The sequence below is a fragment of the Mastigoproctus giganteus genome, chromosome 3 (assembly GCF_048544385.1).
Source record: "Mastigoproctus giganteus isolate SK-2022 chromosome 3, ASM4854438v1, whole genome shotgun sequence".
In the NCBI taxonomy this organism is placed as follows: Eukaryota; Metazoa; Arthropoda; class Arachnida; order Uropygi; family Thelyphonidae; genus Mastigoproctus; species Mastigoproctus giganteus.
Genome location: NC_143577.1, coordinates 20,614,578 through 20,633,069, shown reverse-complemented (window position 1 = coordinate 20,633,069; position 18,492 = coordinate 20,614,578). Strand labels below are relative to the sequence as shown.

Here is an 18,492-nt window from a genome sequence, read left to right as displayed (position 1 = left end):
AATTTATAATAAATTTATTCTTGCCTCCCAATTAAATAAACACATGTACATTCAAGATTGGTGTAATGTTAATTGAGTCTCAATGATACTGATCTAGGAGAATACTTTATGCTATTTAGTAATTTCCTTCTTTAAAATTATCGTATATATTATATGTTTGCATGTGTGGCGTGCACATGCAAAACACACACGCACGCACAGTAAACACCCCATTATAATGCTCATGCTTCTGACACTCCTATCTTCAACGTTCTTTTCTTCTGATCCCATGGTCAATCCTATGAAGCACCATGCACTTTTCAGTGTCTACTCTCCTATTTAAAATGTTTTCCTGATTACATATATTGCTTTTCTTAAGGGTCCCAAGAAGTAATAAACCAGATATAACCCTTCTTCTTGATTTCTGGATTTGGGAAAGGGATGGTAGATTATTTTCTGCAGTTTATTTGATTGAAATTGTTTCTGGTAAGGTGACATTTGTTTATTTCACATTTAACTCAAGGCTTTCCTAGAGAGGAGGGGAAAAAAAAAAAAAAAAAGGGTACTCTTTATAGCTCAATATCATCAAGCCATTTGTTTATATACTCTCCTCATCTTTTTTTTAATTCAACATTGTTCTTCTTTTCTCACCGGTACAGTATTCAGTGTTGTGTGTGTGTGTGTGTGTGTGTGTGTGTGTGTGTGTGTGTGTGTGTGTGTGTGTGTGTGTGTGTGTGTGTGTGTGTGTGTGTGTGTTCAACACAGCATTAAATTCATTAATGAGGATGGTATTAAGTTAATGCAACATTCATCATTTTTATAATACTAAAGATGTGTTCAGTTTAATTTAATAAAAACCTTTAAAAAATTTTTAATTCATTTTCATAGCATGAAAAAAGGTTGGTAAAAAAAGCAACCATAGTAATTAGGTTTTTACGTTACATATTAACTACTGTTTCATAAACACAGCAAAAAAAAAAAAAAAATCCACATTATCTACCAAAAGATTTATGAAATATGAAAAAAAACAGCCCCAAAAAGAGAGGGTAAGACGTTTATAATGCTTTTCTGCTTATAGTGCTCTTTCAGACCAGTACCTTCAAAAAGCACACTACAATGGGATTTTACCATATTTAGAAATAAGATAATTATCTTGTAATCCTTAATATGTAAAATTACTAAATTATCAAGAATTTACCCATTAACTGTTTTCCCATCTTTCTTTTATGTTTTCTAAAGTTTTGTATATAACTATATGTAAATATTCCCATTTTTATAACTGTGTTCCATCATGGTATATATGTTATTTAAAATGAATACTATTACATACCCCCAACCCTTTTCTGTATGTCTCTTCTATGAAATTTAGAACAATGGCATTAACAGCCTTATTTAACTGATTGATAAAAAAGGGCATTGAGGTTAATCTTTTAAGGAAATAAAGAGTCTATACAAAAATGGCAAATCTGTCGTGATGATTAAAGGAAGCAGTGGATAATGATTTAACATTAAGTGTGCCATAAGGCAGGGCTACATTTTATCACCACTTCCTTTTATAATTTTCATGGATCATTTAATAAAATGTTGTTAAGTTACTGGCAACCTTTTTTATGGGAATTGTAAATACTGAATTATTATAACATTATAAAAGATAATATAAGAGCAGATAATAAAGAGTAGCTTCAAAAATTTCAGTAAATTTGATAAAGGTTGTAGAGAATTTGGCATGAAAATCAGTTAAACAAAAAAGGTTATGAAAGTTTGTAGAAAGACAAGGAAAATCTAGAGTATAGACTAAAATTTGGAAAATATTAGTAATTTTGTGTATCTAGGAACAGTCTTTAATTGAAGATATCCATGTCTAATTCCATGTCTAATTGAAGATTAGACATGGAATTAGTAGAGCAGGAAGCGTAGGAAGCTAGCTAGGCCAGTTAGGAAGTGTGAGAAGCCAGTTAACCCTAGGGAACCAAAACTTGGGTAAGAAATAAAAGATTTGATCAAAAATTAGAATCGTCGCAAATGGAAAATCTGTTTTACAAAAAAAACAAACACATGGAATTAATGACTGGAATTAATGCTTACACATTACAAATTCCATATTACAAATGAAGAATTAGTAAAAACCTTGGGATAACAAATACAGTGGATTCCGGTTATTTGGGCCACCGGTTAATCAGGGCAGCTGTTTATTTGGGGCAAATCTTAAAAAACAGAACCCAATCGAGAAAATAGCCAGGGTTTACTTCGCTTAATTGGGACAAAATTCCGTTTAATCGGGGCAGGAGACTGCAGCACTGAAGATTACGCTACGATTGTCTCCGACTGTACCACGTAGTTCGGTCGGATTTCTGGAGGTCACATCCATAAAACAATAAAAACAATTAGCAGTCACCTGTTTATTGGGCTTTTGTGTTAGTGAAATCTATCATAAACTGATAGTAAACTCGATCTTATTGGATTTGCGATAATACTGACAGCTGGAATTCTGTGGGTTATTATGGTAAAATGTGTTTACACTTCTATGGAATCTTCAATCATATAAAATAAATAATTTTCAGAATCTTCTCTTCATTCCTATTTTTAAAGCCTCGTAATTTGTTACTCCGTTCTCACTTGCGCGTATCATGTTACTTGCAATTTGTGTGTGCTGTGTTCTTTGTTATTGATTGCTTATCTTTTTACTGTTTTAAATTTTAACCCCCACCCACAAATGACAGTGAACAGAAATGTCAACTAGTTTAGTTAGTATGTTCATATTACAGTACGTGTTAATTCTTCCGATTATCACGTATATTCTTCCGAATTTCACGTATCATTTAATTTTTTTAATTGGTAAGGCAATAAAGGGTAAATTCGTACTTAATATATCTTTATTTTTATAGCCTGTGGATAATATTCCTCCTATTTTCGCTAATCCCGATGTGTCCCAAATAACCGGAATTGACTGTATAATATTTTGGACAAACTAGCAAATGTTTCCCCAAGAGTGTTCACAACTGCAGTTGGGTCTGCAATTGCACATACGCATGCTCTAGGATTGATGAAGGGTGTAAAGTGTATCTGCCCTCACCACCCAGCTGATGGAAGATATGAAGCAGATCCAAGGTTCCTTCTGACTCTAATGTCTAACATAACATGTTTTGGCATATGCAAGTTTGAAGGCTATTACATTTTCTGTAGTAGGATATAGACAAAATATCCTCCATGCCTTGTTTTGTGTTTTTCTTGCTGCTGGCCATTCTGCATTTCGCCATAATTTTGGAAATGGTGGAAACTGAGTTGATGTCTTCAGAATTGCAGATGCCACTGCTTGGACAATACTTTCTGTGATGTTACTGTTGTTATTAATCGGTTCCTGGCTGACTGCAGTGGTATTAAACGTTGCCAGATATTTGAAGGCATTCCAGTCAGAATGATCAACCTTCCATCATGATATCTTAGGCAGGTGGCATGGTCTCCACTGCAAAGGGTGGATATCACAAGAAAGTGATCACTACCATAAAGGTTTCCTTCAACCTCCCATGTACATACAGGGAGGAGGGAAGCAGAGCAGACGGAAAGATCAATGGCAGTAAATGTATGGGTAGGCAAGTGGAAAAAGGTATTAAGCCTGCATTTAGGTTGTTTTCAAGGTCATTTCAAGCGTATGCTCTATAATCCAACCTCTTCTGTTGATATCAGTACTACCCCACAGAGTACTATCCACCGAAATCTCCTAGTAATAGAAAAGGGGGTGGCAATTGCTTAATGAGATCATCAAGTGGGAGTGTCATTCCCAGGTGGCAGAAAGTTAAAAAGAATTCTACTATGAGACAAATTGCTATGGCCTTCGTATTACTGGTCAGTGGCATAAGCTGCAAGAGGGTATGGCTACCCACAAGGATGATGACTCCTCCACGGGCATGTCCATTCCCAACTCTGTCCTTCCAAATGGTAGTACAGCTAAGCATGTACACATCCTCACTTGCCTTTAAATATGTCTACTGTAAGCAGAAGCACATTGGCCATACTTACACGGGAGGACCTTGATGTCTTCACCACTTTGATGGAACCACTGCAGAAATTTGAATGTGGACATTACTTAGATTTGCTTCTGAGGGGCTGAGGGATTTGCTTCCTCAGTCTTGGATTTATCCTTTTTGAGAAAGTATGGATGTTGTCCAGTGTCTATATCTTTCTCTGCAAAAAGTATCCAGGGCTGTGTGTTTTCATTTGTTTCCTTCACTCCTATCTCCATTTTTTTCATTTGTTGCAGGCAGTGAGTTGGGTTTTTTTGACCTTTTCCATATTATTTTAGTTATAGATGGAGCAGTAAGTGGTATCGAGTATTTTGTACCGGCTTTTGGTGTTCAATAAGTAGTGTGCATGGGAGCAAAAGATTCTTTTGGTGGGATTGTCATATCAATTTGAGTTCCAACTGAATGCTTCCCTCCAGCCTTCTGAGCATATGTGGACTTATCGCTACTTATTGGCATTACCAGTTTTCTTGTCTCCTACTATGGAATATTCAGCTCTGCTTTCTGTCATATTCCCCTTTTCTTGTTTCCACAGCTGGCTTGCCCTCGAGTATGCAGGATGCTCACCTCGACAGTTGACCTAAGTGGGTTTGGTAGCTGCACATGCATTTCTTTCTTGGTCTTTTACACCACATTGAGCACAGGCAAGAACTCCATGGCAGGCCACCTGCGAATGTACATATTTCTGGCATTTGAAACATTGTGGTTGGTTTGGGATGTATGGTCTTACCATGCAATTTATGTACCTGACTGTTATTGAATTAGGAGATGGAGAATTAAATGTAAGGATAAGGTTTTTGGTTGGTACTAAAATCCCATCCCTATGTTTGAAAATTCTTTTAACAGCTATCACTTCCTGTGGCTTTAGTTCGGGGCAGATTTCTGTGTGGTGTCATGGTAATCAATATTCCTCCAATTGAAGTTGTCAGAGTACTTACCATTTTTGGCTTCAATTCAGAGATCCCCAAAGCAAACCCTCTTAACTGATTTCAGGGAACCTGCTACCCTCTCTAAACCCATCTCTATGAACATGAGTGACATTCTTCTCAATAGGTTTCTCAGTTTGTGAATATATAATAAAGAATCTTGGAGTGGGACTGGCAGCACTTCAATTCAGAGTCTCTTTGCCACATTGACATTGTCTGTTTCTGTTTTGATTTTCTAATAGAGACTGTTGGGGTGCCCAGAAGAAATAATGTTTTTTTATTTTGGTTCAGTGCCCGGGCTTCCGATCCACCACAAAGCCCAAACGTGATGCCCACTACAAGTGCTCAGAAGTGGGATGCCAAGGACACCATACCCACACCACTGCCAGCCTGAATCTTGATACTTAAGACCACAAGAGTAGGGGCATGGCATCGACATGGTTGACCCTTGCTGGCGAACCCACTAGTCAACTGATCCTGAGCGAGCCATCCCAGAAGCATCTGCCTTGTCGAAGCAGGGGCCAAAGTGGTGCATTGAAGCCGGGCGTCTCTACCACCAAGATCCCCCTTTCTGAGTTTCCACAAATCAAAGCATATGGCAAACACACCGGATTCTTATGATGTTAGCCTGGAACCAGGCTGTAGGTGTTTGATCACAGTGATGCTAATCTGAAGATGCATTAGAAGAAAGAGGACTTATCTGACTAGGGCTAAATATAGAACAGAAAATAGGATAAACATTAAAATAAATAGTGAACAGCCCTTGGCTGATCCAATACTGATTTATACTATCAGTGACCCATACATCCACTAGGTATAACAGATTTGGATGACTAATTGACAATTTACCTACAACATAAAAATGTTCAAAACTTTTTTTTTAACCCTGGAGGTAAAATCATTATCTCAATCAAAATCTTTTTTCAAAATATAGTTAGCAGGCAGTATAAATCCTTTAACCTACCACTAGGTGTTCCACTAGATGTTTTCCTACCAAATGAATAACCTCTTTCTAGTATGCTAAGATCTTCATTTTCAAGACCATAGTACTGTGATGTGGCAGATTGGAAACTTGGAGATGTACTTTCACTTGAATGAGATACTAAGTTATCTGGTTCTCCAGCCCCCTGCTGTAAAATATCAAAATCTTTCTTAAGAATGAAGGAGTAAAAGAACATTTGTTAAATCAGACTAACAATATATGAAATGACACACTGCACTATAATGTAGAAACATGATATACATTATAGAACATCTAATGAATTAAATATTTAAAACAACAGATGTTTTGGACTACTATAGCCACTTCTTCTATGATTAAAAATTTAAATAGCCTTAATACTTACGTACTTTAACAGGATTGTTTCTATCGTGTCTGACACAAAGAATAATTTAATGCAGTCATATGATTAGAGATGAAATTTTAATTTTACTGATGAGAATTCAGGGGAGCACTCAATCGCATAACAAAATAAGTATCTTTTTTGCTAACTAAATAATATAATATATTGACAGAAATCATATTTGCATATTTGTTTTTATTGGATAATACAGTAGCTTTAATTCTTATAATCTCCAAAGAACAATAGCCAATAGCATTAAGAAAATGTGAACCTATGCTGCCAGATTGATCCAGTGGGTAGTAGTAGTAATAGTGGCATGTGATGCAAGAAAGCAAGCATGAGCTTATGCAGCATCAGCCAAAAAAAAAAAAAAAAAAAAAAAAATTTCACACAACCATTCCCTCTAAATATTTGTCCAGTTCCTCCTTAAATTTATTTAACCTATCAACTTCCACAATGACAGATGGAATTTTGTTCCAGCAATTAACCACCCGCTGACTAAAGGCAAATTTCCGCACATCTATTCTACATCTGTCCTTCCTCAATTTCAATTTATGCCCCCTTAGGGTTCGTAATCTGAACAAGTGGAAGAATCCCATCAGAATTCAGCATGCTCAACCCATTCAAGGCCTTATACACCTCAATCAGATCACCTCGCAGGTGCCTAGTCTCCAGCTGCTGCAATTTGTAGAACTTAAGCCTCTCCTGGTAAGAGGACCCCTTCATTCCCTCATCAATCTTGTTGCCCTTCTCTGTACACGCTCAAGCAAATCTACATCCTTCCTAAAATGAGGCCTCCAGACCTGCATGCAGTACTCAAGGCATGGCCTGACCATTGCCTTATACAGAGGGACAATCACCTCCTTTTCCCTGCTAACAAAATTCCTGTATATCATTGACAACACCCCATGACCTGCCCTGGCAGACTGTCTGCATTGCTCAGAAAACTTCATATCTGACTGCACAATTACTCCCAGGTCTTTTTCATTTTCTAACACCTTAAGTGTAGTACCCCACAGTTGGTATGTTTCTCTGGGGTTACTTCTACCCATATGCAGTACTTTGCATTTTTCAATGTTAAACTTCAGTTGCCACTTCTCAGCCCATCTGCCCAAATTTTCTCCACACTGCCATTACTGTCATTAACAACCCTGCCAACCTTTGTATCATCCGTAAACTTCGATACTAAGCCTGATATACCTTCATCAATATCATTGATAAATATAGAAAACAACAGTGGACCCAACACCAAACCCTATGGGACTCCACTAATAACATTAGTCCACGAAGAGCAGCACCCATTGATTACCACCCTCTATCTTCTCCCACTCAACCATCCTTTTATCCATTGTAGCAACTTACCCTTAATACCATCTGCTCCAATTTGTACAGTAGTCTTCTATGCACAACAGTGTCAAAAGCTTTCCTGAAATCCAAGTATATGATATCAAATTTATTTTTTGCATCCAGTTCCTTTGTAACCACATCATAATAACCAATGAAATTTGTCAGACAAGACTTTCCCTTAACAAACCCATGCTGTGTCTGAATTATTGCTGCAGTCTTGTCTAGATGATCCTGCAATGCATCTTTAACCAGTGACTCCATTATTTTACCAGGAACAGAAGTTAAACTAACTGGTCTGTAATTACTTGTATCATCCCTCGATCCCCCTTTTTGAATTGGGGACACATTTGCACACTTCCAGTCCGTGGGGACCTCCCCTGAGTCCAAGGATGCTCTCATAATTATGGCTAAGGGTTTGCTTAGTTGCTTTGCCGCCTCCTTTAATATAACTGGATAGATCCCATCCACCCCAGGAGCCTTTCTTATGTTTAACTTCAACAATTTCTCCCCCACTTTGTTCTCAGTTATTACAAAATCATTAAGCACCCTGTTACAATTTGATAACCTTGTGGCATTTTCAAACCTTAATAACTCCTCATGCGTGAATGTAGATGCAAAATACTCATTCAGTTTGTTTGCTATCAGCAGGATCATCAACAGTCGAACCATCGATATCAAGTGGACCAATCAGATTCATCCCCTTCCTTTTAGAGTTTATATAAGTAAAGAAATCCTTGCTGTTTTTCTTAGCATCCTTTGAGAAAGATTTCTCGTAATCTGCCTTCGCCTGCCTAACCTCCTTTGTGACTTGATTACAGACTAGCTTATATATATATCATAGGCTTCTGTGTCGCCTGATAATTTATATGCATCCCGTGCATTTTTCTTCTCTGCCACGAGTCTCATTAGTTCATTTGACAACCATTTAGACCTAAACCTTGAACAATATTTCTTAATAGGTATGAAACGTTTAGTAGCTTCCACTATTAATTCCTTGAACGCTTCCCACTTAACCATTGACTCCATTATTTTACCAGGAACAGAAGTTAAACTAACTGGTCTGTAATTACTCGTGTCACCCTTCGATCTCCCTTTGTGAATCGGGGACATTAGAATTTGCTGTTGGTAACATCGTCAGTTGGTCCCACTGTACAGAATTTAAAAACTGTCTCAGACCACCATAGTCACCTTTACGGAAGCAAAAACCCCTTCCTTTACCCCTGATGGTAATTGTATCTTTAAGTAAATCCCACATCAGTACACTGATCACTGTCACCTAATGGTTCCTTTATCTGCAAATTCTTAATACACGAATGATCACTGCGGATAACCAGATCAAGAGTATTACCCTCTCTGGTTGCCTCTCGAACATGCTGCTGCAGAAAACAATCATCCAATAAATCCACAAAAGTCTTACTAGTGTGCGAGTGACCAACCCATAAGTTCTGGTCTATATCTGGGAAGTTAAAATCCCCCATTATAAGACATTCTGATTTACTAGCCCACTCTATTTCTCTGTACAATTGTTCATTGTACTCATTCAAGTCATTAGGCCTATAACACAATCCTACTCTTATTTTTGCTTTCACAGTGCTTATGTCACACCAAACTGACTCAACAGTGCACTGTTCATCTATATCAACTGGGTATCAGGCTTGCCTAAGAAATAAAGGTCATGCCTAACGAATCAGAATCCCATCTCCAGTATGGGTATCCGGATTGTTCAATAGTTTTAAATGAGGTACAAGGGGTGAACGGGTTGCAATTGCCTAACATTGAAATTATTAGTTTCAAGTTCTTTTAAAAAATGCATTATGTACCTGAATGTCTCTGATGCACATATACAAAATTAGAGGTCACTTGTGATTAACCCAAGCAAGGTACTAAGTTCTATAGGATCTAATACCTCTCGTGTTTGGGTTTACGTAAAAAAAAATAATAATAATACTTTTTCTTTTCAGGTGAGCAACTGACTGAAGTACTACCTCTGTAAGAAATGGAGAAACCAAGGTTAGAGCTGTTATCAAATATCTTGTGAAAAAGAAATAAACCCTCACATTTGAATCAGTACTTCATCCAATCTATTCACCAGATTTGGCTTCCAGTGACTTTCATCTACTCCCATATCTGGCGTCTCCGTAGCCAGGTGGGAAGGAGCAGCAGTGCGTAGCACACGCTTCTTGATTAGACCGGGGTTCAAGCCCGTCACCACCAAATACGGAGGATGCGGAAAGGTCAGGGAATGACCACCGCATATCCCGGAGCAATATGGCCTTAGTTGCTAATGCTCCTAAAAACCAAATAACAAACAAACTCCCATATCTAAAGAAATACCTTTGGGGTAGGATATTTGCAGATGTCACCACCAAATACGGAGGATGCGGAAAGGTCAGGGAATGACCACCGCATATCCCGGAGCAATATGGCCTTAGTTGCTAATGCTCCTAAAAACCAAATAACAAACAAACAAACAAACTCCCATATCTAAAGAAATACCTTTGGGGTAGGATATTTGCAGATGATTCTGCTGTGATGTATGCTGTGGCTGCCTAGTTGGAGAGCTAGGCAACCATAAGAATTGTTTTGGTATGAATTGAAGCTTTAGAACTTCATTGGGAAAAGTGTATTAGCATTGCAAGAGAATATGTTCAAAATAAAAATACTTGCACTGCCTGGTGGCCTAGGTGTTAGATATCTGTGATTCAGCTCCTGCTTTATAGTGATTTTAAGTAGTTTTTAAATGGCATCTTTATAAAATCTGTGTACTGACATTTTCCTTAAAACCATCTAAGATCAAGCAACTTAGATGGTTTTTATGAAGTCTTCATCAAGATAAGTACTATTTATTTAAGCTTAAATTTTTAGTGTGTAAAGTTACTCTCTGAGCCTTTATTTAGCATAGCTACAAACAGGAATGTTATTGACTTTTGATCTGAAGTGCTTACCTTGACATAAAGCTGCTTCGTGACCTTGGCAGCATTCCTGCTTTGGTAAAGTCCTGCAGCCCTCTAGCAATTTTGCAGTTAACCAAGCCCACGTCCGAACTGTCGTCTTATTTCTTCAGACTTACTACTCTTCTCTTCGATTCCCTGCTGTGTCAATAACGACCCACCTGCTTATTTGTTACATTCTGTTTGCTGATATTTAAAGCCATTCTTAACTCTTCAGCATACCACCTAAGGAAGCAGTTTCGTGCAATGTATGTCAAAAAACAGTACGGAATTGGGTTATCTGCAAGGGAATTTGCAGTATAGTTTTTTGTGATGCATGTTCATTAATAAAGAACTTTTCTAAATCAAGTAATTTAAAAAACAATTTCAGATGCCCTTCATGCAAAAGTGCTAACAAGGGAAGTGCAAATTTACAGTCTCCTAGACAGCATCAGCTGAATTGACAGGATACCACAACAGATGCTGATCTCCTTCGCAACGTTGACCATCCTTCATCTCCCTCTGTCAATATACTACAGTCTCCTAAGCCCTCAGATCATACAAGGAAGCCAACTAAAGATGCCTCTGCCCAAACGGATGACTCTTCCTATCCGTCCTCCCTGCCTTCAAACAATGATTGCTCATTTGCTTCCCTGGAACAAATGCCGAGGAAGCAATTTAGAGAAAATGAAGATATTAAACAGCATCTTTTTCGAACTGAAGATCAACAATGTAAATTCTACCACTTGCTTCTCAAACTAAAGGCTATGGTTTATTTATTATTTATTTATTGAAGCACTAGCAACTTAGGCCATATTTCTCCGGGATATGCGGTGGTCATTCCTTGACCTTTCCGCATCCTTCGTATTTGGTGGTGACGGGCTCGAACCCCGGTCTAATCAAGAAACGTGTGCTACGCACTGCTGCTCCTTCCCACCTGGCTACGGAGGCGCCTAAAGGCTATGGTCGAAAGCCCTCTGATGCCTCACCCTTCTGCAGTTCCAGTCCTCAGTCCAGATGCTGAAGAATTTGTTCCAGAAAAAAAAAAAAAAACAGCTGCGTGATACCAGAAATCTAGCTCTCCTTCTCTCCGAGAACACAATTGTGCTTCTTCGCAATGTGTTGACACAGGCAGACAACCGATATCCACCACCATTAGCAATCAACAGAAACCGAGAAATTTGTATGTGCACTGTCAAAATGATCGTTCTGAGCATCATCCTGAAGTGCCTTCCCATAATAGCTTGCCTATAAACACCCCAAGTTTTAAGTTTCCCTGCAGAAACAACAGATATGCAAGCATAACAGGAACAATATGAAATCTTGTATTAAAATTAGAAACAGAAATAGTTCGACGCTCAGAAGTAGCAACATTTTTGTTAGCAGGCCAGACCCAAATACTATCTCCCAGCAGATGGACCAGCTACTATTAGAGCTAAAAATTCCAGGTAGAGCTTTCAAAATAAAAACCAAACATCCCACATATGCATCATTTAGAACTGAGCTAAAGAATTGTGACCTACAACAATATCTAAATCCTGATATCTGGCCAAATGGTCTACTCATCATGCCATTTTATGAAGCTATTGGTGGATTGTTCAACAACTCTAGTGAAAAGTTACCAACTAATTCTCAATCTGCCGAACTCTCTGCACAGCTAGAGAATAATATTCCTGATTTTCATCCTAATCCATCATTTAACCTGCCACCTAATACATATGTTTGCAAACATCCTTCCAACACATATGCCAAGCTCAGCATTTTTCTTCAAAATGTAAGAAGCATAAAAAATAAACTATCTAAGCTTATTTCATTATTGGTTGAAGAATCTCATGACATCATATGTTTAGTTGAAACGTGGATGCAGAAATCTCTATAGGATGTTTTCCTACTGCCGAAGAATCTCAGCTACACGCCATACATGACATCAAGAATTAATCATAGAGCAATAATTGTGAACCAGCAATAATTGGTGAACCAGCAATAATTTTAAAATCCAGTATTAAAGTTTTGAACACATACAACTCTAATACCTTCAACTTTGAGGGAATTTTCCTACTAATCCAAGTTAAAGATTCTCTGCTTCAAATTTATAATATTTATATTCCGCCTGGACCTACTGATGACATCATTAATGAAGTAATAACCTGGATCACTACTGTTCTTAAGACTCAAACTAACATTATTATAATGGGCGACTTTAACGTTCCCCTGCCCAAATATAATTTACAAATGAAGTTGCTGTCCGACTCATTTTTAGTTCTAGGAGCTAAAAAAATCAACGTCCCTGAATAAGAGGTAATCAAGCATTTGATCTTGTATACTCTAATTTTCCCCTGCAAGAAAAATTTAGCAGCAAGATTACATTTAAATCTGACCACAAAAGTATAGAACTGCAAGCAACAATTTGCTGTGGGAATCCTCACCCCCCTCAGGAAATCACTAAAAGAATATCATCAATTAAATTCTTTCAGAAAGAAAAGTTTTTGCAGCTCTTAAAATACTACTCATGGGATTCTCTCAAAAATATTCCTATACAGGACGCCACCTTTCTTCTTATAAAATGGCTGAATCAACTAAAAACAGAGTCGGCATCCAAACTCGTTAGAATATCTTCTCACTCCAAACCATGGTTTAAATCCCACCTGAAACCATACTTTAAAAGCAAGCAAAAATACCACAGACAGTGGAAGAAATACGGCACTTCATCAGCACACACAAAATATAAAAAGAGCAGAGCATTGTTTCAACTCAGAAAAATTCAGTCATACAAAAATTATGTTATGTCCACGCTAAAGCACAATAAAAGAGAACTTTCTACAAAAACAACAGCTACCTTACAGCATGATGTAGTTTTTGAAAGGATAAGATGCAATATGGAAACAAGCAATTCTGACATTTGCACTGAAGGTATACAAAACAGATTTATAGTATTTAATTCTTATGAACAAGTAGACAACGTGCAATATGATATGTCTCCGGGTCAAGCCCTGCTAATTAACCAACCTGTGAACAAGAATACAGTTCAGCATGCAGTTAACCAATTACGCCCAGATAGTAGTGAAGGCCTGCATCCCTGGTTTTATTATTAGATTGTCCAGCATATACATCATTGATTCGTTAGTGCATATCATTTCCCAGCAATTCCTTCCAAGATAATGGAAAATTATTAGGATTATGCTGATTCCTAAAAAAGCTTGCAGTAATAACCATCCCGGCCATCGACCAATTGTTGTTTCGTCAATAATTACTAAAATTATTGAAAAAAATCATATCTTCAACATGCAATCTTCGCTAATGCACCTGTCAACGTGCATTTTGGTCCTAGAGGGTGCTCCATAACAAAAGCCTAGCTGACACCATTGTGCACACCCAAACTGCGTTTCAAGATAAGGCACAATGTGATGTATTTTACTTTGGTGGTTTCAACAATGTAGATCTCAAAAAAAGCTTTTGAAATACTAAAAAATCATTTTCTCGTTGACACAATGATTATTTTCTATCTTCAATACAACCTAAATTGCAGACTTCTCCACTAGTACTGACAATATTCTTGTCACAACCTCAACAGGCATTCGTCAAGGAGCCATTCTCTCCGGTACTACATTTTCAGCATCTCTTCAACCACTTCTACAAGAAAATCCAAATCTATTGGCATATGCCGATGATTTATATTTATTTATAAACTCCAAAGCCAGTGATGATATTTGCAAAGTTATCAATGATGTGAATTCACAGATTTGTGAAATCATAAAGTATATCTGAAAGATCTCAATCTGACTATAAATGCAAGCAAATCTGCTCAAATTACTTATTCCCTTCAGAAACAACCCAACCACATAGAAATAAAATTGCAGATGTCCCAATCCCAAATGTTTATGTTCACAAAGACCTTGGAGTTGTTTTTGATAAAAATCTCTCCTTTAATGCCCACTATTTATATGTTGCTCAAAAAATTCAAAAAGCAAAATGGTTAATCAAACAAGAAACAGCAGCGATTCAAGATAGAAAAACAGTCATTAAGTCATTAAGCATGTTCAAAGATGCATCTTTCCCATTCTGTCCTATGCTTCCAAAATCTGGTCTGGTGCTCCTCAAGTAACCGTCAAGAAATTCCTTGCCCTAGAATATTGGGTTCTTAGATGGCTCAATAGTAAGCTTTGTTTTTCCCATACAATATCCAGGCAACAGCTTTATGAAAACTTAAAAACAAAGCCTCTGCAACAGATGATCAATGAATCTGGAGTCATGTTTCTTGCAAAGTTAATTACTTCTGCATGCGATTCACCAAACTTAGCCAATATAATAGCTGCCCCCAGCAGGGAAAATTCAAGAAACCAGCAATTCAAATCCAACCTCTCCAGGCTCAAACAAATGGACAGAATATTCCCCAATGCATCCCTTCACCTCATAAATCATCACAACATTGATTGCAACAGATTAATCAACTCTGAAGCCTACAGGAGTCAGATCTCCGATAAAATGAAGAGAAATAAAAACAGCACCCTGCCTCCAACCCAGTAACTGCAACTGAAAGCCAAATGTCCTGTTCTGCGAATTCTTTTTTAATTCATAAATATAATTCCTAGTCATCGTTAATGTCTATATGAAATCTGCTATGTACATATATTCCATTATTTTATGTTATTTCCTTTTTATTATTATCTGCCCCTAGCCATGTGCTGTGATGGGCTTGCTGTATTTGCAATAAATGAATATTTATTTATTTATTTATTACTTCTACCTGAGCGTTAGAGCAACTTGATCACCCCTTGTATATAAATAGTGTGATATGATTTCAGCAAATTAAGAACGAAACACATACTACTGTACTACCAAGTTTTATAAACTTAATAGTAAAGTACAGTCAGTCCTCGTATAACACGTGTTTACACTACACAAATTCGATCATACACGACTTATAAATAGGGGAACGATATCGTATATAACACGAACCGAATTCGCTTATGCACGATTCACCTTTGTTTTTACAAGAAATGGCAGTCAAATGCGGAATCACCCCCAACCGAACACAACACAATACGAATGAAGAGAAGATTCTGAAAATGTATTTATGTTTTTTATAACAGTGAAGGGGAAACACATTTCACCATAATAGCGCAAAAACCCACACAATTCCAGCTATCGGTATTATCGCAAATGCAATTAGATCGAGTTTACTACCAGTTTATAACAGATTCCACTAGCAGAAACGCAACTGGAAATTGTTTTTATTGTTTTATGGTAGTAACCCCCAGAAATGTGCTTTAGTAAAATGTGAGCTAGTGAGGTGTTCATAATTGCTACATGCGTGCAGCTTTGTTTATCAAGCGTGCCTCCTCATTTTGTAATTGTGCTTTATTTCCTAAAAATGGGTAAAATACTTAAAAGGTGTGAAAACAATACAGATCTTCCTGGTGAAGACACTACAGATTCAGATAGAAAAAGAAAAGCAATATCGATAAACAGAGGCGGACTGGGTCAAAAATTCTTACCCGGGAAAATTTGTAGTGGCCTCATACTAGCGTTTATGGTCAACATCACACCAGCCTCCAGCCCACCGGGGTTTCCCGAGTAAGGCTTATGGCCAGTCCGCCTCTGTCGATAGAGAAAAAATATGAAATTGTGAAACGCTTTGAGCGAAATGAAAGACCATGTGATACTGCACGTGCTACAGGCCTAAATGAGGCAACGCCGAGAATTACAAAGAATGCAGAGAAAATAAAAACAACTTTCATAGCAGGAACAACTCAAAGTGTAATTAAAATCCAGTAGATTAAGACACAAAGAATTGGAAGAGATGGAACGGCTGTCATCTGTTTGGATAGAAAATCAAACAAAAAAACAAGTTTGCTTACGATAGAAGCAAAAGCATTAGCAATATTTTATTACATAATAGTTGTAATAAAATACGTAAGTATTTTATTATGATTATTTATTGTGTTTGGTAATGTTTTCATTACAAATGAGTGTTCAATCTTGGGTGGTCAGCACCTAACCCCATTTTTGTGCTATACGAGGACTGACTGTAGTATGTTTTTATCATACTACACTAGTAGTGCAGTACTACTACTGTGTACTGAATGTCTTGAAAAATAATGACCCACAAAATTTTTGAAATTATTAATAGAGCATAATTGCAAAAATCTGGAGCTGCTACAGTGCTTTTTTTTAAGTCCGGCAGGCCTATTTCCATTCTGCTCTTGTACAGCTGACTATCCTCTGAAAAATATTCAGGAATTATCAGGTTTTTTGAAGGCTGTATTTTATGGTTATATGAGGTTCTACTTCATACTATTGCTTAACTTTTTAAATAATTTTGAAAGGTGTTTTTCACTGGAAGTAAAACAGTCCACATGACAGTTCAGTAACACGTTTGAGCCCACATGACTACTAAATATGGTAATATTCTTGAATTCTCTATCCTGAAACTTCACTGATTCTAAGTGGCCGTAAAGAATTATAAACAGACAATTAATTTTAAAAAATATCCAGAAATCACAGCGTATCAGCAATACTACCAGTACTATTCAATTATAACTATTATTGTATGACCAATGTTGCATGACATAATCAAATATTTCAATATCACAGGACAATGTGTAAGAGCAATAGAAAAGTTCCTACTGTTAAAAATAGTTGACAGAGTGCTAAAAATTATAATACAGAAGTATATATCTGGCCTTTGTAAATAATATATATGAGGAATGAACTAATACATGGGAAATGAAAGCTTGCTAGCTATTCAGAAGGACCTTCTTCGTAGTAGTTCCCTTGACACAGTATACACCAATTCCAATGCTTCTGGAAGCATTCCTGATAGGCTTCTTTTGAAATTGTTAATAGTTCCTATGTCACATTCTGAATAATTTCCTCAGTTGTTAAAAAATCTGTGACCTTACAAGAAAAAATATTTGACAGTGTTTAGCACTCTGTCAACTATTTGATGGAAGGAACAAAGTGTGGATTATCAACAGCATATTGATGGAGATCCTGACATGAGAATTCACCACTCTCTGTGATCGTCAATGAGGTCATAAGGGACAAACTTGGCTGAAACAAGCCCCATAGAAAAATAACAATTAAACTAGAAAATCTGCCAGTTAAATGTCAATTGCTCCTGATCAGATTGCACGCACGCACGCAAGCACTCTGTCAACTATTTGATGGAAGGAACAAAGTGTGGATTATCAACAGCATATTGATGGAGATCCTGACATGAGAATTCACCACTCTCTGTGATCATCAATGAGGTCATAAGGGACAAACTTGGCTGAAACAAGCCCCATAGAAAAATAACAATTAAACTAGAAAATCTGCCAGTTAAATGTCAATTGCTCCTGATCAGATTGCACGCACACACGCGAATGATAGAATCACTGGGTTGGGTTTCAAGTTGAATGGCAGCTAGAACGAGGTCACGTTTGATGGACAAGCATTTCTCTTTAAATTTTGCAAGCCACTGAAACGCCTTTTACTGACACACAGCATCTTCTCTGAAAACTGTTTTTAACATGTCATTAGTTTCTGTTGCACTCCTCCAATTTGATGCAAATTTGCTGCTCAGTGAAATCATGCATTTTAAAATGTGACAAAATGATATAAAAAGCCTTATGTTCAACACACGCTAATTCAGACTGGCTGTAGATAAATGGTTAGGTTGATTCATGTGTTACTACATCTAGGCAAGTCAATGAATATGTTGCAACAAGTCACAACTCACTATGATAAAAGTTACAATTTCAAGATAAAAATTCAGTCTCCAAGCTTTTTGATCATACTTCATATACTTTAGAGTAGCACTTTATTCATCCGTTTTATTTATCCTAGTAAGTTTTGAATTATATGCGTTTTGCATTGTATTCATAGTTCTTCTTTACCAAACTCTGCATTCCTTATATCTGTGTGACACCACGTCTCTGATATCCCAACAACATCCGCCGTTGAT

At 37.1% G+C, this 18,492-nt stretch overlaps 1 protein-coding gene across 1 annotated transcript in view; it reads right to left on the bottom strand.

The window, feature by feature from the left end:
- Positions 1-18,492, bottom strand: part of LOC150087779 (rab-like protein 6) — a 144,310-nt gene that overhangs the window by 4,356 nt on the left and 121,462 nt on the right. The window contains exon 15 of the mRNA XM_090370409.1: positions 5,889-6,054. Coding sequence (XP_090226535.1) covers positions 5,889-6,054 — 166 coding nt within the window. The remainder of the gene's footprint in view (positions 1-5,888; positions 6,055-18,492) is intronic.